This window comes from Aquarana catesbeiana, linkage group LG12, assembly GCF_042186555.1.
Source record: "Aquarana catesbeiana isolate 2022-GZ linkage group LG12, ASM4218655v1, whole genome shotgun sequence".
NCBI classification, from domain to species: Eukaryota; Metazoa; Chordata; class Amphibia; order Anura; family Ranidae; genus Aquarana; species Aquarana catesbeiana.
The window spans coordinates 48882424-48910389 of NC_133335.1; the positions used below are offsets into that span (position 1 = coordinate 48882424).

The 27966-nt window shown below is 42.8% G+C and overlaps 1 protein-coding gene across 1 annotated transcript in view; it reads right to left on the reverse strand.

Annotated features, from left to right (window-relative positions):
• Positions 1-18019, reverse strand: part of C1QL1 (complement C1q like 1) — a 147647-nt gene extending 129628 nt beyond the window's left edge. The window contains exon 1 of the mRNA XM_073607723.1: positions 16727-18019. Within this exon, the coding sequence (XP_073463824.1) occupies positions 16727-17335 (609 nt within the window). The 5' untranslated portion in view covers positions 17336-18019. The remainder of the gene's footprint in view (positions 1-16726) is intronic.
• Between the last annotated feature and the right edge of the window lie 9947 nt (positions 18020-27966).

A 27966-nucleotide genomic window follows, 5' to 3' on the forward strand; every position in this document is an offset into this window, starting at 1 on the left:
AGGCACTTCTGTGTCTACAGTATATATGCAGTGTGAGATCTCAGGCAGCGTTTCACAACCTTTTTTCAGTCAAGACACCCTTTCAAATTATAGACAATCTCAACGCAACCTTTAAAATTATGGACAGTCTCAAGGCACCCCATTCTAAACAGTAAAAAACAATTCTAATTATTTTACATAATGCAGAAACATCCACAAGTGAGACACCCAACATTAGAGATGATTTATTCTTCCAAAGCAAATACACTTTTAAACACTGGTACTGACTAGTATTCCAATGTTTGTCTTCTCCCTCAATTTCTCTCCATCAGTCAGCTAATGTGACCCCAGTGCTGAGGGAGAGGGGCCGAGGAGGGTCGAACAAGGATGCTGTGGAAGCAACAGACATCATCCTTATCAGCTGATGAAGTCATTGGTTGTTAGGATGCCAGTGTCTAGTCGTAATAGTGCATGATAAAAACCCATGGCTTTGTGTAAATAAAGGGCAGGCTTGATCCACCTACTGGTTTGCATACAATTTTTTATAAATTTTTAGGCATTTTGCCAAGGCACCCCTGAGGAAGCCTCAAGGCACCCAGTTGAAAAAGGCTGGTCTGCCTCTGACTTCCAGTCTCAAGAGTTTGGAGTGAGATTTGGTAATGCCACCACTGTGCTGCTCACTGTTCTCCTTGCTGGAGGCTCTGACATGAGGTAGCAAAGCCCTGCCTCTATTAAGATGGCCGTCCCTATATGGGGACACAGCGCAGAGCCATGCACAGTAAGTCAGGAGTGCAGTGGCATCGCTTTGGGATTGCAGACTGCACCAGAGTGACACCCACTGGTGTAGCTATAGGAGTCACAGGGGTCGCAACTGCGACCCTGCCCTGCTTCAGGTGCTCCTGTAACATTATTCCTTGTCACACTGTGTCACTGGGGAAAAGTAAACTCAGAGGGCCCGGGCCTACCGGGAGTTGTAGCCTTTTCCTGCAAACAGGACAGGGTGCTGTGGCGAGGTATGGACTACAATACCCATGATGCTTTGTGTCATGGGATGCAGCTCGGGGCTTCCAACAGGCCCGGGCCCTCTTAATTCACTTTTTCCCAGCAACAGTGTGACAGGGCAGGTTGAGTGGAGAGCAACATCTGGAGTTCATAAAGTGAGCCTTCACTGGAGCTGAGAATCTGCATACAGTAAGCTGCCTGTAGACCGCATAGGAATTGCATTGTGATTATTCAGCACCTGCCCGACAATTTTTTTTGTGTATGTGTTGCACGGTGCTGCACGTGCCTGTTGTATATGCACTGCAGTACTTCCTCTGGCTGCCTCACAGAGTCCTCAGAGCCGAGGTGACACCAACCCTAGTGACGCCACTGCAGGGGTGGGGAAAGATCAGCTGCAGGGAGACCACAGACAATTATGAGAACTATCCCTTTGCCCTATGCCTGCTCCTCTTTAAAGCTGAACTCCAACACAAACATTTTAATTCAAAATTCTCAATAACCAAAGGGGATATAAATCCACTCTGTGTTCTCCAAATGCCTTTACAAAGCCAGGTACCACGTAAAATTAGTGGGCACCTCTTCACTGTGCTGTACATAGCCTGTGCAGAGAGCAGAGCTGTGGGAAGGACCCAGCAGGCTCCACCCACTACAGGTTGCCTGTAGAAAATGACAGGAAAAGGCGGAGACAAGACCAGTCACCCTGCACAAAAAGTGAGAGCAACAGTGACTGGTCTTTATTACAGGAAGCTCCGACACAGAGGAAATGTTTCACACTGGTTTACTGCACAGATCTGCAGGAAATACACACCAAGATTAAACTGAAAATACCTATGACTCTTTTAGTTAGACAATATTTGCTTATCCCAAAGATCAAAGTACAAACTCCAGCCAAAACATTTTATAATGGTTTGGGGAGATTTCCCCTCACATCCTACCAGCTTAGTTTTTGAGGGTACCGGTCCGCTTAATCACTCCGTTTTTGTATCTCTAATGCCGCGTACACACAAGTGGATTTCTCGTTGGACTGAACTCTGAAGGACTTTTTGACAGAGTTCCAACAAAGTTCAGAGGAAACGGACTTGCCTACACATGATCCCACCAAAGTCCGATCATTTTGAACGTGATGACGTATGGCCGGACTAGAAAAGGATGTTCAATAGCCAGTAGCCAATAGCTGCCCTTGCGTCGTTTTCGGTCCGTTGGACTAGCATACAGTCGAACGTTTTTTTCAATAGGAGTCGAGTCCGTCGGAAAGATTTGAAACATGTTCTATTTCTAAGGTCCGTCAGATTTTTCGACAGAAAAGGTCCGATGAAGCCCACACACGATCGGAATGTCCGACGGATTTGTTCCGTCGGACCTTTTCTGCCGGAAAGTCTGGTCATGTGTACGCGGCATAAGAGCACAATTTCCCTTTAGTCGTTTGTGTCTCTTTCCCTGTGTAAAAGGATATTTCTCCCTTGCTTCCTCTTGCACCTGGACTCATCAATTTTTTAGTGTACATGATGGAGAATGCATAAGTAAGGATTTTGGATTTGTAATAGTAAGACTTGGAAATTAGAGCAAATTTCAGGTAATGATATTTTGTATTAGAGTCCCCAATAGGTATAAGAAGCCAGCATGTGATTTGAGCTGCCATCAACTACGTAGAACCACAGTATTTTTTTCAGGTGGAGTCAGGTTTTTAGCTCCCTGCAAACCATTCACATAATTGCTAGTTTACATTCAGCCTATTAACTAAATAGGAAATTATAGGGCTCTTTTAGGTGCATTTTCTTCCTTTTGGTTTGCCGATTAACAGACTTGGCATTCTAGGCCCCTTAGAATAGGAAATTGTAGGGCCCTTTTAGGTGTGTTTTCTCCCTTTTGGTTGCAGATTAACAGGATTGGCATTCTAGGTCCCTTATAATAGGATATAACTAGATGGGTAGGTGGCAATAAGCAGAGGGGAGTGTTTATGGTGTAGCTAGCAGAGGTTGGATCCCTGTTAATAGGCAGAAAATTGGACTAAGGAAAGTCATGTGAGGAACCCGATTAGGATTTAATCTGTTGGTATAGATGTTCTTAGAAGTAGAGACAATTTGGGTAACTGCTATAGGAGGACAGGTTTAGGCTACATGTTTATACACTTTTGGAAACTGAGCACTAGAAGTACCCTTAAAAGAAAAAAAATGTGTCCTATTAGATGGACCTTGTTGTACCACTGTGTTGGAAAAGGTTTCTGATTATTACTGGAAAGACTTTTAAGTTTATCCTTCTTCTGGTTTTAATTTCTAACTAAACCCGACTGAACATTCTTTTGCTTTTGGACTGGGAAAATGAAGTGAGAAAGGTGCTCAACACTGATAAGGAGTAACAAAAGTTGAAGTTGGCTCTGTCTCTGCAGCAAGAGGTGGTTTGTCTGGTGTCAGCTCTGTATCTTAGGAAAAGATAAAAGTGGGTGAAGGATCACTAACCTGCAGGCTCCACCTGGATAATCAGGGAGCTACGGTTCGCGCTGTGTCTTTCGGGGAAACCAGAAGAACCAACCCAACCTATAAACCATGGAAGCCTACACGACCATGTCCTGGGGGAAGGAGTTCCCCTTTCAATGATTGTGTCTCTGTAGATACAGTGTTTCCGAATCACAAGTTTAGAACACCAATCACTTGAAACTGAAAAGAGCCCTGTGGTCAATAGAAATGTGGTTTCCAGCCCTGACCTCATTGGAAGCAGGCCTTTCAAACTTGTGTCAACATGGAACTGGATGTATTTCCATTTCCTACGTTCATTGGGTCAGCTATAAAATAGCTCCCTCACTTGCGTCAATAGCAGTTCACAGACTTTTACTGGGAACCAAGCAAAGAATGTACATTTAATGCATTTCTCTTTCATCTTATCTGCTTATCCATATTAATCACCATGGTCTTAGCTGAACTTATCCATGAAAATTAAAATGAAAAGAATAAAAAGATTTTTCTTTTTTATCCTGAATAATTACAAAGGAAATCTTTTAACGCTTGTCATAAAGTTGGAAGTGATTCCAAAATAGCAAAAAATGACCATTGCGCCAATAAATTGTCTCCTTCTAAGTAGGATAGTTCTGATGTCAAGCCTCCAAAAAATCTATGTGGAGCTTAGTGAAGTGGGTGTGGCTTGCTTAAATATTTTTTAATGGCCTAGTCGAAAACATGGGCACGCCTTAAAATGGAATTAAGGCCTCATGCATACATGCTTATGAAAATTTTTGCTGACAGAAAGAAAAAAATGTCTTTAATGTTACAATAAGTATGCATGTTTATGAGCATTTATGCGTGCATTTACGAGTGTTTATGCAGATATGGCGTATGAGCAAAAATGCATTCTACTGGCTAGAATGTTAATTTATTCTGGTCATTGGAACACAATTATGTGCATATGTGTGCGTTTATGCACATTCAGATGTGTCTTTTCTGCTCAATAGCTCCTCTCAGAATAATCCTTTGGTGTGTTTTTTTTTTTTTCTACTGCCTGAAGATGCTCCTTTTCAATATGCCTGTAAATGCTAATGTATGCCTGGCCACATAGGCTAACATAGGGGTGCTTTTACAGGCATAAAAAAAATGCTGAATGCCTATGTGCCTGCATTTTTTTACGTAAGCTCCAAGTGTATGAGGCCTCAGGTTAGCAAGAAAATTGCGAACACGCAGGCTTTTTATTGCAGAGGCAAGCTACAGTATATTACCAAAAGTATTGGGACGCCTGCCTTTACATGCACATGAAATTTAATGTCTAATGCCTCGTACACACGGTCGGACTTTGTTCGGACATTCCGACAACGAAATCTTTTTTCCGATGGATGTGGGCTCAAACTTGTCTTGCATACACACGGTCACACAAAGTTGTTTGAAAATCCGATCGTTCTAAACGCAGTGACGTAAAACACGTACGTCGGGACTATAAACAGGGCAGTGGCCAATAGCTTTCATCTCTTTATTTATTCTCAGCATGCGATGCACTTTGTCCGTCGGATTTGTGTACACACGATCGGAATTTCCGACAACGGATTTTATATCCTGCTCTCAAACTTTGTGTGTCGGAAAATCCGATGGAAAATGTGTGATGAAGCCTACACATGGTCAGAATTTCCGACAACAAGGTCCTATCACACATTTTCCATCGGAAAATCCGACCGTGTGTACGGGGCATTAGTCTGTAGGGTTCAATGTTGAGTTGGCCCACCCTTTGCAGCTATAACAGCTTCAACTCTTTTGGGAAGGCTGTCCACAAGGTTTATGAGTGTGTCTATGGGAATGTTGGACCATTCTTTCAAAAGCGCATTATTAATTAAAATGGATTGTGTAGGTGTGCATTTGCACTAGTACAGAGCCAACCATACATGTACATTCCCTTAAAAAGTATTCATACCCTTTGAAATTTCCCACATTTTGTAATGTTACAACCAAAAACGTAAATGTATTTTGTTGGGATTTTATGTGATAGACCAACACAAAGTGGCACATAATTATGAAGTGGAAGGAAAATGATAAATGGTTTTCAACATCTTTACAAATAAATATCATTTATCATGCATTTGTATTCAACCCCCTTTATTCTGATACCCCTAACTAAAATCTAGTGGAACCAATTGCCTTCAGAAGTCACCTAATTAGTAAATAGTCCAAATGTATGTAATTTAATCTCAGTATAAATACAGCTGTTCTGTGAAGCCTTCAGAGGTTTGTTAAAGAACTTAGTGAACAGCATAGTGAAGGCCAAGGAACACACCAGACAGGTCAGGGATAAAGTTGTGGAGAAGTTTAAAGAAGGGTTAGGTTATAAAAAAATATCCCAAGCTTTGAACATCTTACGGAGCTCTGTTTAATCCATCATCCGAAAATGGAAAGAGTATGGCACAACTGCAAACCTACAAAGACATGCCCGTCCACCTAAACTGACAGGCTGGGCAAGGAGAGCATTAATCAGAGAAGCAGCCAAGAGGCCCATGGCAACTCTGGAGGAGCAGAGATCCACAGCTCAGTTGGGAGAATCTGTCCACAGGACATCTATTAGTGGTGCACTCCACAAATCTGGGCTTTATGGAAGAGTGGCAAGAAGAAAGCCATTGTTGAAAGAAAGCCATAAGAAGTCCTGTTTGCAGTTTGCGAGAAGCCATGTGGGGGACACAGCAAACATGTGGAAGAAGGTGCTCTGGTCAGATGAGACCAAAATTGAACTTTTTGTCCTAAAAGCAAAACTCTATGTGTGGTAGAAAACTAACACTGCACATCACCCTGAACACACCATCCCCATCGTGAAACATGGTGGTGACAGCATCATGTTGTGGGGATGTTTTTCTTCAGGAGTGACAGGGAAGCTGGTCAGAGTTGATGGGAAGATGAATGGAGCCAAATATATAGGGCAATCTTAGAAGAGCTTGAGCTATTTTGCAAAGAAGAATGGGCAAAAATGTCACTCCCTAGATGTGCAAAGCTGGTAGAGACATCCCCAAAAAGAATTTCAGCTGTAATTGCAGCGAAAGGTGGTTCTACAAACTATGGACTCAGGGGGGCTCAATACGAATTCACGCCACACTTTTCAGATATTTATTTGTAAAAAAAAATTTGAAAACCCTTTACCATTTTATTTCCACTTTACAATTATGTGCCACTTTGTGTTGGTCTATCACATAAAATCCAAACAAAATACATTTACGTTTTTGATTGTAACATGACAAAATGTGGAAAATTTCTAGGGGTATGAATACTTTTCCAAAGCACTGTACCAAAATGTACAGAAAAGGAGTACCAAAAAAGTTTGTCATCAGAACAGAAATAGACTGGAAATCTTCCAACAATAATGCTGGTTCCAGTGACAACTGTATTAGGGCTTGTTCAAACATTGCCCACCGTATTGCCAAACGCAATCTCAACACATAGACAGGGCAGTCTGCCATACGTATCTCCTGTAGGACCTTCAGTCCACATCAATGTGCTGAATTCATGTGTGCCGACTAACTGTGTTACTGTATGTGCAGCACATTACAACACACTGTAATGCATAGAGTACTATTCGCTGTCAAATTTAATAACGTTAAAAAGAAAAAAGCAAGCACTGGCAAAGCATTGTACAGCACATTGCAGAAATCTTGTGATCACTGCACAGCTTAACGCATGCACACTGTTTTGATGGGGGACTTAAGGGGGGATTTAGTTAACTTTGGAGAGACTTCTTCATTCCTGTTGCATCTACAGGACAAAAAGTGATAGGAAATCTCTTGAATGGTTAAAAAAAAAAAGCAAACAAACCTAAAAAAAAATGAAAGAAAAGGAAACCACTGGGATCTCAATTCCTTATCCTATCAAAAACTTTCAATGTGCTGTCAATGTGTTCTGTCACCTCACATTGACAGCATGAGAGGAGAGCCGATCAGCGGCATTTTCTCACAGGGGAGACCTGTACAGATAGTCAGTGCCCTGATTATCAGTGCAGCCCCAACAGTGCTCAGCAGTGATGCCAGTCAGTCCTCATCAGTGATGCCAATCAGTGCTCATCAGTGATACCAGTCTGTGCTGCCTTTCAGTGCCACCCATCAGTGCCCATAAGTACCGCCCATCAGTGCCACCCATCAGTGTCTATCAGTGCCACCTATCAGTGCTCAACAGTGCTGCATATTAGTGCCTCCTCATCCGTGCCCATCAATGCAGCCTATCAGTGCCCATCAGTGCAGCCTCATCAGCGCACATCAGTGAAGGAGAAAAATTACTTATTTACAAAATTTCCTAACAAAGGAAGAAAAACATTTAGTTTTTTTTCTAAATTTTCGGTCTTTTTTTTTTTTTTTTTTTTTTTTTTTTTTTTAGCAAACAATAAAAAAAAACAAGCAGTGATTAAATACCACCAAAAGAAAGCTATATCTGTCTAAAAAAAATAATAAAAATGTAATTTGGGTACAGTGTTGTATGAACGTGCAAATGTCATTGAAGGTGCGACAGCGCTGAAAGCTGAAACTTAGCCTGGGCAGGAAGGGGGTAAAAGTGCCCAGTTTTGAAGTTGTTAAAGAAATACAGTTTTGGCTTTAGATATACAGTGCTTGAATGTATTTTCCTTAACACTTTATATTCTTTGCTACAGAAGAACAACAGATATACTAAGCCAGCACCTAACACCTTTATCAACTATGAGACTAACTTAAAAACCCACCCAATCAGGATAAATAAAAAAAATGATGTAGATGTATTACTGTATATAAATAATATATACATTTATACAGTATATATATATATATATATAATAAAAAAGTATGAAATATAAATAAATTTACATTTTATGTTTTTTTTTTTATTTGATAAAATTTCGGTTTTTGATATTTTCAGTGGATTACATTCTGCATCCTTCTATAATGACTTACAAGGCTAGAGTCTTATGGTCGGCATCTGAGCCGCCAACGATATGGTTGACTAAAGTGAGGGAGACACTCAATATTTTTTTTAGGTGTTCCTCTGTTTGGCGGAGTGAATATGAACCCTGTGCGGAGATTGCATTGACTCTCTGGCTTTTCATTAGTTCCTGGCCTTCTTGCCTGCTTTCTTTCCTTATTGGATTGTTGACAATACCATTTATGGGATTGGAAGTATTTCTCAAGGGAGCAAGCGGGATAAATTAAAGAGTTATTAGCAGGAAGCCTGGAAAACGGAGGGTATCACCAGCGCCGGTTAGATGCTAGGCAGGAGGTTGAAGTCGGTTAGCGCTGGGGTACAGAGCGAGCAATTCATTCCTTGTCCTATTCAATTACAATGATTTCACTTACAATTGAACAGCACATCTGTCACTCAATAGAATTCTCCTAGCTCTGTCAGCACTGTATATATATATATATGGGGCAAGACATATTACTTTTTGAACATGAATTCATTAATACTCACTGTTTAGTGACCACAATCACACTAATAGCTCTTCTGTTTAACTACTATTAATAAAACCAAAACTCTAGGCAAACAGCTAAACCTAAAGTTGATTATATATATTATTTTCTTTACACAAAGATTTATAATTCTGTCCAGCCACTTTTCAGGAATCACATATGTCTGTAAGAGTCAAGGAATAAAGTAGTGTCATGTCCCATCTTCAGCCTTCTGATTGCACAAGAAAGGATCAGCAGTACTATTCTCCCTCCTCCTGTCAGCATGCTTCCTGTCTGAGAGCTACAGTGCAGGAGATGGCAGGGGCCAATGTCAAGACAGATTAAAGCGGAGTTCCGCTTAAAAAAAAAAAAAAATACTGCAGCTGCTGACTTTTAAAATAAGGACACTTACCTGTCCAGGTCACCCGCAATGTCCTCACCCGAAGCCGACCCATTCCTTGGCTCCCGGGTGGAGGCGCCGGCATCTTCAGTAAGGGATTAAGGAAGGGAAGCCCTGCGACTTCACAGCTTGGTTCCCTACTGCTCATGCGCAAGTCGCGCTATGCGTTCTGACTGGTCCCTGCTGTCTTCTGGAATCTGTGTGTCTCCCAGAAGACAGCGGGGGGGGGGGGGGGGTGGAGGAGGGGCCGGACATGACGTAGATCGACGTGAATACTGTGGTGATCTTTCGCTGGAAGTGGGAGAAAATACCTGTATTAGACAGGTATCTGCTCCCCCCTCCACCCTGAAAGGTGCCAAATGTGACACCGGAGGTGGGGGAGGAACCAGATAAGCGGAAGTTCCATTTTTGGGTGGAACTCCGCTTTAAGGACATGAACTTTAATGACATCCCAGTCTTAGTCCGTAGGGTTCAATATTGATTTGGCCCACCCTTTGAGCTATAACAGCTATAAGACATGGATGAGCAAGTTTGGGTAGAGGAACTTGAATAGCCTGCACAGAGTCCTGACCTCAACCCGATAGAACACCTTTGGGATGAATTCGAGCGGAGACTGTGAGCCAGGATTTCTCGTTCAACATCAGTGCCTGACCTCACAAATAAAGAATGGTCAAACATTCCCATAGACATACTCCTAAGCCTTGTGGACAGCCTTCCCAGAAGAGTTGGAGCTGTTATAGCTTCAGGGTTTGCCAACTCAATATTGAACCCTACGGACTAAGACTGGGATGCTATTAAAGTTCATGTGCGTGTAAAGGCAGGTGTCCCAATACTTTTGACAATATAGTGCACATTCAGTGCTTTTTAAGAAAGACACAGCTGTATTAAATTGTATTAAATTTTGCAGTCATTTTATTTTTTACTTTTTACCCCATAGGAACCCTTGAAAAAATCTTCACGTCTCAGGGAACCCCTTCTAATAATGTATCGGGGGTCAGGGGATAAAATGCCCCCACTTATAGTAATATTGGATGCCACCCCTACAGACAACTTAAAAGATCAATGGTATTGTACTGCTGGATCTGCTAATCCTGGAACCATGCTAAGCAGACACCATCAAATAGGAGGTCAATCAGCTGAAGCTCAAGCAACCTCTGGAGGAACCCTAAGATTCCATAGAACCCTGGTTGTGAATGGCTGATGTATGCTACTAAATAATAGTATCACATATCACTAGATATAGCTAAATATGTACAATCGTTTTAGCAAACCAACACTTTAAAGATGAAAATGTAATTTGCTACCATAGCCTATCTTTTTAAAATCCTATTATTTAAAAAAAAAGGTTGATTCTTTAAAAAAATGCATTAATATGGCCTCTTATGTTACAATGTTATGGTACAATTTAAAGTAGGGTGGAATTTTACAAAAATCTAAATTTAAGAATGATTGGCTAAAAGGGGAGATTGTATGGTGTGAAGATGCCTATGCAACATGTTTAGCTCTATTTAAATAGTTTTCAGTCTATCCACTACATCACTGTTTTATATATCCCTGTTCACTTTTAATGAATATTGGGCTATTATGTGATCCAGCACATTTCTGTCCATCTGTGTCTTAACTTAGACATATATAGATTATTTTATATTAATAGATTGTACAATGCGATTGAAAGTGTGCCCAGCTTTAGGACATTGGCCACAAAAGGTAATTGTAGACCAATAATTTGAACATTGGTAATTTTTTAAGCAAATAAATGTTATTTGAAACAAAAAAATGCACAGAGCTTTATAAGATTACACATTTAAATTAGATGTCTAACTTTATTTTTATTATGTTATCTATCTATCTATGTATCTATTCTCAGTATCTATAAATGTAATTTTCACAAGGAGACACTTTTTTTTTGCTTTAGCCCCAAAAGATAGGGAAAAAATAATTTATAAAGCGGAGCATGTTTTGTGCTAAATAGCTTTAGGTATGGTCTATTACATTTTATATTGCTCTTTCATTGTTGTATTATGTTACGCATTGCAACTGCATGATTTTTATAGATTTCCCATATTACACAATCAGCGCTGTTTTACTCAATGTGCTTGTCACTACTGCTTCATTTCTGAGAAGACCGCAGTGTATTGTGAGTGTAAAAGCAATACATTTGCCTGGCAGTCAGACAGATGAGAGATGTGGACGGGGAATTGATACCATTCACGGGGGTTTATACATTCATAAAGTACTTTTCTCTACAAAAGAACTACCAGCCATGGTAATTTGTTAGTTCTTGTTTGAATTTGACCTCTTCCCTTGTGGTTCTCTCTGCCTCTGGATGTTGTTTGCCTGGGATAGTAGTTTCTAATGTTGCTGAAGGTCCAGCAGAAGCTCCGGACCTTTGGGTTGGCCAAGCTTCAGTTCCCCTGGGGTGGCTGAATTTAAACTAGCCAATTAAAGCCTTCTGGACTTATTTGTCCTATTTGACCTGGGCGTGAAATCTTATTTCTAATGTTTTTTTTTCAATGATCTACTCCTATCCCACACAGAGAATTTCTTGCTTCATAATACCCTTGTAATACACAGGACCACATAAAGGTCTTCATACTTCATACTACTCTTGTCCCACACAGATGTCTCCTTACTTCATACTACTCCTGTCCCACACAGAGGTCTCCTTGCTTCATAGTACTCCTGTCCCACACAGAAATCTCCTTCATTCATACTACTCCTGTCCCACACAGAGGTCTCCTTGCTTCATACTACTCCTGTCCCACACAGAAGTCTCCTTGATTCATACTACTCCTGTCCCACACAGAGGTCTCCTTACTTCATAATACCCCTGTGCCACACAGAGGTCTCCTTGCTTCATACTACTCCTGTGCCACACAAAGGTCTCCTTTCCTCATACTACTCATGCCCTACACAGAGATCTCCTTGCCTCATACTCCTCCTGTCCTACACAGAGGTCTCCTTGCTTCATACTTCTTCTGTACCACACAGAGGTCTCCTTGCTGCCAACTACTCCTGTCCAACACAGAGGTCTCCTTGCTTCATACTACTCCTGTCCCACACATAGGTCTCTAGCTGCATACTACTCCTGTCCCACACAGAGGTCTCCTTGCTTCATACTACTCCTGTCCCACACAGAGGTCTCCTTGCTTCATACTACTCCTGTCCCACACAGAGGTCTCCTTGCTTCATACTACTCCTGTCCTACACAGAGGTCTCCTTGCATCATACTACTGCTGTCGCACACAGAGGTCTCCTTGTTTCGTACCACTCTTGTCCCATACAACCACACAAAGGTCTTCTTGCTTCCTACTACTCCTGTCTCACAGGACCAAACAGAGGTCTTATTGCTTCATACTTACCTGCAGCTTCCCCTGTCCTACACAGAACTGACATTTCTTGTCCCAAAGTACAGTAATGTTTTATAAGATTTTCTCTTGTCCCTTTCTAGACTATGTCACACTGTCTTAGCCCATGATATATTTCACCAACCCAGTCTTGACTTTATCTTATCTATCTACAACTGACTCTCCACCACTGTCTTGCTGGACTATCACATATTATACTTCTGTGGCCAATCTCAGACCACCCTATTATGGACTGCCCCACTCTTTATTATATTACACTGCCCTACTCTGGGCTATATCTGCTTTTTTTAACTCTGGAAAGTTTATCTGTGCTGTCTCCAAAACCTACACTGGCCCACAGTATGTCCTATTGACCACACTGCTGTGAACTACTCTGGACTATATTACAGAATCTTGTTTTAGGCACATCTGATCATCTTTCTCTGGACCATTTCTTTATGTTGTGCTCTGAACATTTATCTTTGTTACATTATCTTGCTCAGGATGCCCTACAAGTGCTGCCCTGTTCACTACTATTGCACTATTGGTTATACTATTGGTTTTTACTGCAGACTTTATTATACTGTCCTAATCAAGGATATTTGCCTCTATTATACTCGCATTTTGGGTGTTATCACAGTGTCTTCACCTTCATTAATAAAAAATTTGGAATATGAATTTTGCATGTTAAACCACAACAGCCAATAAAACTTAAAGTGTGTCCATACCCAAAACATTTTGAATAAGGTGGTCTGAACCAGGTTTTACTGCTATTTAAAGCGTAGCTCCACCCAAAAGGGAAAGCTCCACTTGTCTGCCTCCTCCCCCAATCTGCTGCCACATTTGGCACCTTTTGGGGGGGGGGGGTATCTGGTTTTGACAATAACCCGCTCCCACTTCCAGCTGAGTTTGCCGCGGCAAACTTAGCCGGAAGTTTGCCCCTCCTCCCGCAGCCGGCCCATTCACAGACCGCAGCGCGCATTGCGCATTCACAGTTGGGAACCGGCTGTGAAGCCGCAAGGCTACACTGCCGGTCTCCCTTAGTGGAGATGGTGGTGGCAGCACCTGATAGCCGACTGAAAAATCTACTCGGGTGAGGACACAGCTGGATTTCTGAACAGCTAAGTGTCCAAATATTAATAGTCAGCAACTACAGTATTTGAAGCTGTGGACTTTTAATTTTCTCTAAAGCAGCCCCTAGCTCCTCTTTAAATCTCTATGAGACTTACTTACTTTCTGTTCTGGGGCAAGGGTTTACTAGACAGGAAGTGAGTGCTGTTATTAGTGATTTCCCCTCACTTTTCTGTCCTGGGGCAATCTTTTTACCAGACAGGAAGTGAAGGAATCTCTCCAACAACAGCAAGACTTGACAGAAGCTCCAATCCTTCTTCACTCCATCCAAAACTAAGAAAACTGTTTGGGTAAATAAAGAATAGATATTGTGATTTTTTTTCTTTTTTTAGCTTTGATTGAAGTATGCAGAGTTTAATAAACCCTCTCTGTTTATTGTTTGCTGTGTGTGCCTCATTGGGGTAACTTCCTTCACTTCCTATCCCAAAGATGCAACCCGGAAGCAAGAGGAAATCACTGCTAACTGAAGGGCGTTTCCAGAACCAGTGTCCCCGTTAGAAGATCTCCTCCTTCTCTCTCACTTCCTGTTCTGGTAAAAACTTGGAATTCCTATCACTTTCTGTCTCAGTGACTATAGTCATCAGGACAAATAGAATAGGGGAATCAAGCTACCCAGACAGCAATTAAAACTTGAGAGATGTTCTAATTCTTTCCCTTTCTTTTAACAATTGTATAAATGTATTATAGTCAATAAGCAATAAGCCCAAACTTCCAGTAATGGAAAGTCCTGACTTGTGCTGTCACATTTTCTCACCCAACAAGGTATGTTTTCTACTTATTTTGCCTCTGGACTCCCATCAACATTTGTCTTGGACACTTTATTGCCTCCCCCCTCCAGCCTATTCTATCATTCTACATGTGCCTTTTTGGTCTCTCCCTCACCCCTTATGGTCTGCTTCTCATCCAATACTTGTTCACCAGGTAGGCACTTTATCTCCGAAGAAGACTACTTCATCTACTGTTGTAAGTCTTATGTTTCAGTCCTGGCTCTTTGCCTAAGCAGTGCTGGGCTACTAGGCATAGTTGTCTCTCTGACTTGTCTTACTTCCTTCCAATTTCTTGAAAGACAAATAGAATTATTTTGTCTCTTGGACTAAGCGAACCAAGATATGTCAATTTCTTGACTTTGGGATGATCAAAGAAGGGGATTACTTCAAAAGTTTAAAAAAACCTAAAATTTGAGGTTTGACTTTTAGTACATCCGTTTTTCCTTTCTTTCGTTTCCTTTTTTTTTTAATGTTTTCTGTTCAAATTTAATTGTTTTGCCTACCTTAGCCTTACCCATATCCATTATTCAAACCTTGATATCTTTCATATAATACACACTGGTTTTCCCGCATTCTTGGCTGGCTCTTTCTGCTTTCTCAGGTCGTCTTCCCCTGTCTCTAGGCAAACTCTCTTTCCTACCATGTGCTAACTGTCTACCTTGCTCCAGGCTGCTAGTTTTTCTTTTCCTGTGGGTAAACTCATTTTCTCTGCTCCACTGAAGCTATCTCACTTTTATCTCTGGGTGATTTAAAACGTAAACGCTGGAGTAGAGAAAACCACTGTCCCTTGGGCGCTTAATTTAATAAGACACCCATTGTGACCACGGTTCGCGTGCCTCAAAGATCTGCATGATTCAATGCTAAGGTGGCACTAACAGGCTAACAGGCACCACAGCACATAATGTACTATTGGGACACAAGACCCTTTAATGCATTGTGACGGTTGCAATGCAACTGCCCTGTATAAGTTCAAAGCCCCCTTAGTTCATCTTCATTACTCATTCTCCCTCCAGGCTGCCTGGCTCTTTCATGGTAATTAATTCTGATAGTGCCAATCAGGGCATCGCTCCAGAAGGGATTGTACACAAGTTCAGTTCTAGGATCAATGCTAATTCCGAAAGAAAAAGAAAAAAAAAAAAAAAAAAAAACAATATAAGCACTTTCCCTCCTCTCCAACCCCCCCCCCTCTATTTTGTGTTCTGCTGCCACTTTAGCTTTCAATCAGTCTTTTTTTATTCTAAACACCAATTAATTAAGCTACATTTCAATCACGTAGACTAATGTTGTTTCAACAGTTAAATCATTTTTAGCAGTATTGCAAGTGAAAGAGAAATGCCAAATTTCTAATTGTAAAGTTGCCAGCTGTCTCTGACTTGTAGGGACTACGATTTGAAGGACTGTCCCTGGAAATTTTTGATGCTGATACTTGCCCCCGGCAAATGAATGCTTCTTTTTTTTTTTTTTTTTACATTGCTTAATGCCTAGTATTGCTTTTTTGACTTTTTGGTATAATATTTATTGAATAACACCAATTAAAATAAGCATTTAACTTATTACCGTATTTATGCTTCATTAATTGGCTATTATAATATTTTATAATATTTTATATATTATTTTATTTTATTATTATGGGCTATGTATTGCATTGTAGTCTGATGAGACAATTTAGTGTAATATGAACGTAGATACAATAGTTAAGCATCAACGTGTCCCGGGGGTGGGGAGGGGGGGGGATTAATTGTTATGTTACAAGCTATTGTTTTTAAAGATTAGATCTATCTATCTCTACTTATTTTGCGTTTTTGCATTATCAATGTATATAAATTAATACAATTCATTGTTAATTAAAAAAGAAGGTGACACTTTTACTCACATTTATGTGAGCTTACAGCGCCAGCACAAAAGACACATACTAAATTTTACATTTTGAATTTTTGAATTATTTACATGTTTATGTTTTCTGCTCAGGTAAGGCAGCTTTGCTTCCATCAATGTGCATAGATGCCAGTGCATATAAAAAAACCCAATGCAATGCATAATTATCAGAATAGTGTGCTTGAAATTGTAGTTCCTAGCAGCTGGAGGGTCAAAAGTTGGCTAGCCTTGGTATAAGAAATTAGCAAGCAAGTTTGTTAACATGGTTTTGTTGTTCAGTATTTAATGCTCTACCCAAGTAATCTTAATACAATTCAGACCTACCACCATTAAAACTGAAAAGTGCCAATACTGGCATGCTCACCTGTCCGTTTTTGCAAAGGTCTGCCCACATGCTGGTGCCGTCTCCACCTCTCATCAGGACATGGTAGGTGAAGAAGTAGGTGCCTGGTACTGTACAGCTGAACCGTCCACTTGCAGCATCATAATTGTTCCCAAGGTTGGTGACCACATCGTCAAATTTGAGGATCTCATAGCCCTCATGGGGGTTCTTCAAGCCAGCATAGAAGGCCACACGTGGAACTGTAGTATATGTAGCCGTACTGATGGCACCAGTCACTCCACCTCCTGGCAGTCCTGGTGGTCCAGGTTTGCCTGGTTCTCCCCGTTCTCCTGGTGGACCTACAGGACCTGGTGGGCCAGGTAGCCCAGGCTCTCCAGGAGGTCCTGGCTTTCCCGGACGTCCAGCTTTTCCTTGAGGACCTTGAACTAAAGTTGATGGGGCTGGTTGTCCTCTGTCGCTTAAAGGTTCAGCTCCAGTTCCGGCTCGAATACTGGTACTTGTGGTTGTTGTCCCAGCTTTGCTAAGGTAGGGGTCACACACCATCCGGCAAGTGCCCAACATCTCATAGTGGCCATCGGAGCCCACAGAGTTGACCAACACGGGAATGAGGATTACCAAAATTAGCACCATTACTACTCCAATTGCCACTGCCACCAAGGTCTTCCTCCCAAGGCCAAATGGGGCCAAGGGACGGGGGGACCCACGGCTGGGGGGAGCTATGGTGCCGGAGTTTGTGGAGGGGAGGCAGGTGGCCCCTCCGGAGAACAGGATATGTGGTCTTTGAGGAGACACACAATGCAGCGTTGTAGTGAAAAAAAAAAAAACAGGATCAGGTAATAAAACTAAAAAAACAGAAGAAGGTTAAATAAATATAAAGCACAAAAGGTTGAATATTAAGAAAGGCGAGAACTTGTCAGAACTTCAGGAAAATAAAAGAGTAAAAATAGATTTCAGAAAGAAATGAGAAGGAAAATGACAGGAGAAAACTGTAACACCAAAAAAAAGTGAATGGATGATATATTACAGAACAGTGAAGAAAGCAAAGATTAAGAATAAAAAGGGAATTGTAGAAGAGAGATAAGAAGGTGGGTAGGATGCAGAGAAGAGGGGAGGGGAGCAGGTGAATGTGAATACTTAAAAATGAAAGGATTAAAGTAGAGAGAATAGACAGAGAAGAGGCAGCAGTGACGAAGAGGGACAGAAGAGAAAGCCAGATAGAAGGAGATTACGAGACAGGGGAAAGCTGCTGAGGCAAAGCAGTAAAAGGCAGCGGGGAATGTAACTTGCGAGAGAACACTGTGTGCAATAGGAGTCTTTTATATATATATATATATATATATATATATATATATATATATATGAGACAGAGCAGCGCCCCCTACAGGTTAAATAACAGTATGCATCTTTTTCTGGAAAAACAATTCAGGTGGACTTACTAACAGGTACATACTTAGACCATATTTTCAAAAGAAGTCTCTTTTGTTCACTTCAAATATCCAATCCAAATTGGGATTTGGGGTATAAGTATAAGTAAGATAACCTTAGTTTTATAGCAGATTTATAAAAAGGACTATAGAACAGACAGAATAAAAATTACAAAACAAATGCATTTTTTTTATATATCGTTATTTTTCTATATATGTACAATTACAATATGCCAGACGTCTACAGACAATTGTTAAAGCTGCATGCCTGACAGATATAAATAACATAACTAAATTCAGTTATGGTGATTAAAAATGAATTTTACATACAGCTGGTAAAAGTAATTGAATATATCATTATAGTGCAGCTTACCAATCATTAGATGTGGTGGTTGCATCAGTTTTCTTTTCTTTGGCTCTTTTTGCCTCTGTTTTCACCTGGTGATCTGACCATCAACACACCTGAGCACAGGAGGCACAGCATTGACAGTCTGGGGGGAGGATAGTTAAATGTATTTGCAGATTTAAAGTCAAATCCAGCACCCACTTTGTAATCAGTTACAGCAAACAGTTGTGTTTTTTTCAGGATAGATAAAGGTTTTGCATGAACAAAAATAAAATCTGATCATTTTATTCACCCCTACCAGTGTTAAGTGGTTTGTCTCATCTATGTAAACTGATACATTCTGCTAGAGAGCTTGTGCTTTTGAAGAAACAACAGACGCGCAGGCTGTCTCCCCACATGAAATTAGAAGAAAGAAAGCCTAAAAAAGAATGCAGACATCACATCTGAGAATTGGTAAGCTGAAATATAATACGTGTTTGCTTTAATCCATTAGGATGCTAGACCTGCTCCTTCTTCCCAAAGATTGCAGGGCTAGCAGGTGAAAAAAAAAGGCAAATTTCTAATCAGCCAATCACATGGCAGCAACTCAATGCATTTAGGCATCTAGACACGGTGAAGACGACTTGCTGGAAAACTGAGCAACAGAATGGGGAAGAAAGGGGATTTAAGTGACTTTGAATGTGGCATGGTTGTTGGTGCTAGACGGGCTGGTCTGAGTATTTCAAAAACTGCTGATCTACTGGGATTTTCATGCACAACCACCTCTCGGGTTTACAGAGAATGGTCCGAAAAAGAGAAAATATCCAGTGAGCGGCAGTTGTGTGGAAGAAAATGCCTTGTCAAGGTCAGAGGTCAGAGGAGGATGGGCAGACAGGTTTGAGATAATAGAAAGGCAACAGTAACTCAAATAAGCACTCGTTACAACCAAGGTATGCAGAATACCATCTCTGAATGCATACGCAATACATCGCACCTTGAAGCAAATGGGCTACAGCAGCAGAAGACCATACTGGGGGCCACTCCTGTCAGCTAAGAACAGGAAACTGAGACTACAATTCACACAGGCTCACCAAAATTGGACAATAGAAGATTGGAAAAACATTGCCTGGTCTGATGAATCTCGATTTCAGCTGCATTCAGATGGTAGGGTCAGAATTTGGCATAAACAACATGAAGGCCTGGATCCATCCTGCCTTGTATCAACAGTCCAGGCAGGTGGTGGTGTAATGGTTTGGGGGATATTTTCTTGGCACACTTTGGGCCCCTTGGTACCAGTTGAGCATCATTTAGGCTGGGTTCACACCAATGCGAATTGGATGCGGGATTCTCCACATCCAATTTGCATATCAGGAGAATGTGACTGGCTCTCTATGAAGCCGGTTCACATATCTCTAGGGGCAGCTGTGGAATGCACTGCACAGAAACACTGTGCGTCTTTGGCTCCATTTCAGGGCCGAATCCGATTCGTCCCTGAAACAGAGAACGGGGACGCACAGCGTTCCTGCGTGATCTGTGGCCGGTTTATATGTGAACCGAGCCTTAAACACCACGGTCTACCTGAGTATTGTTGCTGACCATGTCCATCCCTTTATGACTACAGTGTACACATCTTCTGATGGCTCCAGCAGGATAATGCACCATGTCACAAAGATCAAATCATCTCACCACTGGTTTCTTGAACATGACAATGAGGTCCCTGAACTCCAATGGCCTCCACAGTCACCAGATCTCAATCCAATAGAGCACCTTTGGGATGTGTTGAACGGGAGATTCACATCATAGATGTGCAGCCGACAAATCTGCAACCACTGCGTGATACTATCATATCAACATGGACCAAAATCTCTGAGGAATGTTTCCAACACTTGTTGAATCTATGCCACAAAGAATTAAGGCAGTTCTGAAGGCAAAAGGGGGTCCAACCTGGTACTAGCAAGGTGTACCTAATAAAGTGGCCGGTGAGTGTATATATTTACAAACACATATATACACTATATATACTGTATATTCATATATAATCACTGGTTTACTATTACTTTATGACCACTGACAGGGTAAGTGAATGCTATTGGTTATCTTCTTACAATGGCATCTGAAAGTGAGTGGGATATATTAGGCAACAAGTAAACATGTTTTCCCTGAAGTTGATGTGTTGAAAGTAGAAAAAATGTTCATCACAATTTGTTGTGTATGGGGCTGCATAGCTGCAGACCAGTCAGGATGCCCATGCTGACCCATGTCCACAGCCTACAAAGGGGACATGAGCATAAGAACTGGATCACAGAGCAATGGAAGAAAGTAGCCTGGTCTGATGAATTACATTGGGGACGGAAAGTATTCAGACCCCCTTAAATTTTTCACTCTTTGTTATATTGCAGCCATTTGCTAAAATCATTTAAGTTCATTTTTTTCCTCATTAATGTACACACAGCACCCCATATTGACAGAAATCACAGAATTGTGGACATTTTTGCAGATTTATTAAAAAAGAAAAACTGAAATATCACATGGTCCTAAGTATTCAGACCCTTTGCTCAGTATTTAGTAGAAGCCCCTTTTGATCTAATACAGCCATGAGTCTTTTTGGGAAAGATGCAACAAGTTTTTCACACCTGGATTTGGGGATCCTCTGCCATTCCTCCTTGCAGATCATCTCCAGTTCTGTCAGGTTGGATGGTAAACGTTGGTGGACGGCCATTTTTAGGTCTCTCCAGAGATGCTCAATTGGGTTTAAGTCAGGGCTCTGGCTGGGCCATTCAAGAACAGTCACAGAGTTGTTGTGAAGCCACTCCTTCGTTATTTTAGCTGTGGGGTTAGGGTCATTGTCTTTTTGGAAGGTAAACCTTTGGCCCAGTCTGAAGTCCTGAGCACTCTGGAGAAGGTTTTCATCCAGGATATCCCTGTACTTGGCTGCATTCATCTTTCTCTCAATTGCAACCAGTCATCCTGTCCCTGCAGCTGAAAAACACCCCCACAGCATGATGCTGCCACCACCATGCTTCACTGTTGGGATTGTATTGGACAGGTGATGAGCAGTGCCTGGTTTTCTCCACACATACTGCTTAGAATTAAGGCCAAAAAGTTCTATCTTGGTCTCATCAGACCAAAGAACCTTATTTCTCACCATCTTGGAGTCCTTCGGGTGTTTTTTAGCAAACTCCATGCAGGCTTTCATGTGTCTTGCACTGAGGAGAGGCTTCCGTCGGGCCACTCTGCCATAAAGCCCCGACTGGTGGAGGGCTGCAGTGATGGTTGAATTTCTACAACTTTCTCCCATCTCCCGACTGCATCTCTGGAGCTCAGCCACAGAGATCTTTGGGTTCATCTTTACCTCTCTCACCAAGGCTCTTCTCCCCTGATAGCTCAGTTTGGCCGGACGGCCAGCTCTAGGAAGGGTTCTGGTCATCCCAAACGTCTTCCATTAAAGGATTATGGAGGCCACTGTGCTCTTAGGAACCTTAAGTGCAGCAGAAATTTTTTTGTAACCTTGGCCAGATCTGTGCCTTGCCACAATTCTGTCTCTGAGCTCTTCAGGCAGTTCCTTTGACCTCATGATTCTCATTTGCTCTGACATGCACTGTGAGCTGTAAGGTCTTATATAGACAGGTGTGTGGCTTTCCTAATCAAGTCCAATCAGTATAATCAAACACAGCTGGACTCAAATGAAGGTGTAGAACCATCTCAAGGATGATCAGAAGAAATGGACAGCACCTGAGTTAAATATATGAGTGTCACAGCAAAGGGTCTGAATACTTAGGACCATGTGATATTTCAGTTTTTCTTTTTTAATAAATCTGCAAAAATTTCAACAATTCTGTGTTTTTCTGTCAATATGGGGTGCTGTGTGTACATTAATGAGGAAAAAAATGAACTTAAATGATTTTAGCAAATGGCTGCACTATAATAAAGAGTGAAAAATGTAAGGGGGTCTGAATACTTTCCGTCCCCACTGTACATCTTCTTTTACATCATGTGGATGGCCAGGTGTGTCACTTGCCTGGGTACCAGATGACTCTAGGATGCAGTATGGGAAGCAGGCAAGCCAGCAGAGGCAATGTGATGCATGGACAATGTTCTGCTAGGAAACTTTGGGCCCTGCCATTCATGTGGATGTTACTTGACACGTACCACCTACCTAAACATTGTTGCTGACCAAGTACACTCCTTCATAGAAATAGTATTCCCTGACTCCAGTAGTCTCTTTCAGCGGGACAATGCACCCTGCCACACTGCAATGGTTTGAAGAACGCAAAGAGTTTGAGATGTTGACTTTGCCTCCAGAAGTGCAGCTGACTGTGTGTAAAGTACAGCCAAAAGTTGAGGAGTCTTCACTCTTCATGTTGTTTCAGTTGTAGTTCACTGGGGTATCCCATGCTTCCTATCCCTATCCAAGTTCATGTTTCAACAAAAACCCTAAAAAGACCCACTAGACTCTTTTTTGAAACAGTGGAAGGATGAAGAAAATTCTTTGTGCTCTAAAGAGGGAAATAGTACCAAATTTACCAGCAGCTCCTAGTGTGCTCATGTCATTGCATTATGGCGTCTGCAGCAACCAGGACTGTCCTCCTCCAGGAGGAAATCAAAGAGGACCCAGCATGATATGTAGAAAATGAAAACAAAATATAACACACTGACCAGGGGAGCAAGAGGGAGAGAGTATATTTTGAATCAGGGGTGGGTGCAGAGTCTAGTCTCGGGAGGGGCACTGCCAGAAAATAAGGTGTTGCTTACAGAACTGTATTTAACGTCTCATATAGTCCTAACCTTCTTTAAAACAGTGACCTTTTTATCCTGTCCTCCACTTGTGTCACCTTCTTCTTCATTACTGTCCCCCACTTGTGTTACCTTCTTCTTCTTCATTACTGTCCCCAGCTTGTGTCACCTTCTTCTTTATTACTGTCCCCCGCTTGTGACACCTTCTTCTTCATTACTGCCCCCCACTTGTGTCACCTTCTTCTTCTTCATTACTGTCCCCCGCTTGGGTCACCTTCTCCTTCATTACTGTCTCCCACTTGTGTCACCTTCTCCTTCATTACTGCCCCCCACTTGTGTCACCTTCTTCTTCTTCATTACTGTCCCCCGCTTGGGTCACTTTCTCCTTCATTACTGTCTCCCACTTGTGTCACCTTCTCCTTCATTACTGTCTCCCACTTGTGTCACCTTCTCCTTCATTACTGTCCCCCACTTGTGTCACCTTCTTCTTCATTACTGTCCCCCACTTGTGTCACCTTCTCCTTCATTACTGTCCCCTACTTGTGTCACTCACCTTCTCCTTCATTACTGTCCCCCTGCCCCACTTGTGTCAACCACCTTCTCCTTCATTACTGTTTACTACTATTCCATCCAATCCTCACCTTATTCCCCTCTCTGGGGCTGGGCTGTGGTGAGGTCCACTCTGGTCCCTCAGACAGTCACTCGGGCGGGCCGCGGGCAGGAGGAGGAGAACTCGGGCCGTGGATCAGAGGAAGAGGATAGCGATTTTTGACTGTTATTCTATTCAATTCCCTGTAGTCTACGCATGGGCGAAGGGAATGATCTTTTTTCTCGACAAAAAATATTCCTGCGCCAGCTGGAGAAGAGGAGTGTCGGATGAACCCTTTCCTAAGATTCTCGTTGATGTATTCTTTAAGGACCAGGAGCTCAGGCTCTGAAAGAGGGAAGATCCTTCCAAAAGGGATTTCTGCCCCAGGCAACAGTTCAATTGGGCAATCATAAACCCGGTGAGGGGGAAGGGTATCTGCCTTCTGTTTGTCGAACACGTCCAGGAAGTCATGGTATACAGATGGGACGAGTTTCCGGGTTTCAGATACGGATTTCAAGCATGACTGGAACTACATGGTGGGAGGACTTGAGACAGTTCTGGAGGCAGTAGGAGGACTGGAAAATCACCTGGCCGGTAACCCAATTAATTTGGGGGCAGTGGCGTAGCGTGGGGGGTGCAGGGGGTGCCGTGGCCCCGGGCGCGATATTTAGGGGGGCGCCAGTGTGTGTCACTGGCTGCCTCCTCCTAATTTCTAATTTTGTGTCCCCGGGCTCCGGCCGCCATGTTAAGTGTCCGGCGCCCTGTGATTGGGTGTATGGGGGTCATGTGAGGCGCCCCGCCTCCGCACATGACCCCCATACACCCAATCACAGGGCGCTGGATACTGAACATGGCAGCAAGCAGAGCGCAGGGGAGAGAAGAAAGTGAGCCACCGCTGTGTTCTCCTCCTTATCCGGATCGATGCAGCCAGGATAAGAAGGTAAGTGTGTGAGAGTCATGTTACTGGGAGGGGGAGGGAGGGGGGCGAGAGAGAGAGACTGTAGGCAGGACAATGTAGTGTAGTATAGTATGGAGGTGTCCGGGGGAGGGGCGCTGATGTCCTATCCAGCAGGAGCCCGGGAGGAAGGACATCTCCCATGCTGTTATGATAAGGTCAGTACATTTGTTAGGGGGATGTTGTGTAATTATTGTGCTAGGGGACAGACTGCTGCTTCCCCCATGTAATGTGCTCTCTTGTGCCCAGTGCCCACCATGTCATGTGTCTTGCAGTGTCCCCCATGTAATGTTCTGTGCCCACCATGTCCTGTCATGTGCATTGCAGTGCCCCCCATGTAATGTGCTGTGCCCACCATGTCATGTGCCTTGCAGTGCCCCCATGTAATGTGCTGTGCCCACCATGTCATGTCATGTGCCTTGCAGTGCCCCCCATGTAATGTGCTGTGCCCACCATGTCATGTGCATTGCAGTGCCCCCATGTAATGTGCTGTGCCCACCATGTCCTGTCATGTGCATTGCAGTGTCCCTATGTAATGTGCTGTGCCCACCATGTCATGTGCATTGCAGTGCCCCCCATGTAATGTGCTGTGCCCACCATGTCCTGTCATGTGCATTGCAGTGCCCCTATGTAATGTGCTGTGCCCACTATGTAATGTGCTGTGCCCACTATGTAATGTGCTGTGCCCACCATGTCATGTGCCTTGCAGTGCCCCCCATGTAATGTGCTGTGCCCACCATGTCCTGTCATGTGCATTGCAGTGCCCCTATGTAATGTGCTGTGCCCACTATGTAATGTGCTGTGCCCACTATGTAATGTGCTGTGCCCACCATGTCATGTGCCTTGCAGTGCCCCCCATGTAATGTGCTGTGTCCAGTATGTCATTTGCTGTACGTTGCAGTGCCCACCATGTAATGCGCTGTGCTGAACAATGTCATGTGCTGTGCATTGCATTGCCCTTCATGTGATGTGCAGTGCCCACTATGTCATGATGTGCCTTGCAGTGCCCACCATGTCATGTGCAGTTCCTAACATGTAATGTGCAGTTGCATTTCCCACCATGAAACGTGCTATGCCATGCAGTGCCCACCATGTAATGTGTTGTGCCCACCATGTAATGTTATGTGCCATTCAGTGCCCACCATGTAATGCGCTGTGCCCACCACGTCATGTGCTGTGCCATGCAGTGCCCACCATGTAATGCGCTGTACCCACCATGTAATGTGCTGTGCCCGCCATTAAATGTGCTGTATCCATGTATCCACCATGTAATGTGTTGTGCCAACCATGTGATGTACTGTGCTATAACCCCCCCTCCTGTGTAATGTACTATGCTGTGCCCCCCACAGACTCACCCACTCACTCCCACCCCCCTCTCTCTCTCATCCCCTCTCTTTCACCCTGTTCTCTCTCTCACCCCCTTCACCCCCTACCACCCTCTCTCTCTTTCACCCTCTCTCTATTCCCCTTTTTCTCTCTCTCTCTCTCTCTCTCTCTCTCTCTCTCTCTCTCTCTCTCTCTCTCTCTCTCTCTCTCTCCCCCCTCTCTCTCTCTCCCCCCTCTCTCTCTCTCCCCCCTCTCTCTCTTTAATTTAAATTTCACAAAAAAATGTTTGCGTTTTCATTTTATTTATTTTCATAAAAAGGCCCACCAACATCCTTAGCACCAGGCCCATGATGCTCTTAATCTGGGCCTGAGTATAGTGGTTAGTGTAGTATAGTATAGTGGTTAGCATAGTGGTCAGTATAGTGTAGTTTAGTATGGAGGTCAGTGTAGTGTAGTGGACAGTGTAGTGTAGTGGACAGTGTAGTATGGTGGTCAGTATAGTGTAGTGTAGTGGTCAGTGTAGTATGGTGGTCAGTGTAGTATGGTGGTCAGTGTAGTATGGTGGTCAGTGTAGTATGGTGGTCAGTGTAGTATAGTGGACAGTGTAGTATGGTGGTCAGTGTAGTATAGTGGTTAGTATAGTGGACAGTGTAGTGGTTAGTGTAGTGGACAGTGTAGTATAGTGGACAGTGTAGTATGGTGGTCAGTGTAGTATAGTGGTCAGTGTAGTATAGTGGTCAGTGTAGTATAGTGGACAGTGTAGTATGGTGGACAGTGTAGTATGGTGGACAGTGTAGTGGACAGTGTAGTATGGTGGTCAGTGTAGTGTAGTGGTTAGTGTAGTGGTCAGTGTAGTATGGTGGTCAGTATAGTGTAGTATAGTGGACAGTGTAGTGGTTAGTGTAGTGGACAGTGTAGTATGGTGGTCAGTGTAGTATGGTGGTCAGTGTAGTATAGTGGTCAGTGTAGTATAGTGGTCAGTGTAGTATAGTGGACAGTGTAGTATGGTGGTCAGTGTAGTGTAGTGTAGTATGGTGGACAGTGTAGTATGGTGGACAGTGTAGTGGACAGTGTAGTATGGTGGTCAGTGTAGTGTAGTGGTTAGTGTAGTGGTCAGTGTAGTATGGTGGTCAGTATAGTGTAGTATAGTGGACAGTGTAGTGGTTAGTGTAGTGGACAGTATAGTATGGTGGTCAGTGTAGTATAGTGGTCAGTGTAGTGTAGTATGGTGGACAGTGTAGTATAGTGGACAGTGTAGTGTAGTGGTCAGTGTAGTGGACAGTGTAGTATGGTGGACAGTGTAGTATGGTGGACAGTATAGTGTAGTGTGGTGGTCAGTGTAGTGTAGTGGTCAGTGTAGTATGGTGGACAGTGTAGTATAGTGGTCAGTATAGTGTAGTATGGTGGACAGTGTAGTATGGTGGTCAGTATAGTGGACAGTGTAGTATGGTGGTCAGTATAGTGGACAGTGTAGTATGGTGGTCAGTATAGTGTAGTATAGTGGACAGTGTAGTATGGTGGTCAAGTGTAGTGTAGTATAGTGGACAGTGTAATGTAGTATGGTGGTCAGTGTAGTATGGTGGACAGTGTAGTATGATGGTCAGTATAATGTAGTATAGTGGACAGTGTAGTATAGTGGTCAGTGTAGTATGGTGGTCAGTATAGTGGACAGTGTAGTATGGTGGTCAAGTGTAGTGTAGTATAGTGGACAGTGTAGTGTAGTGTAGTATGGTGGTCAGTGTAGTGGTCAGTATAGTATTGTGGTCAGTATAGTGGTCAGTGTAATATAGTGGTCAGTGTAGTGGACAATGTAGTGTAGTGGTCAGTATAGGAATCAGGTAGGTCAGTACTATTGTATTTGAAGGGACTCAGGGATAGCTAAAAGTCCGCAGGTTGGGGGGGCGCAAA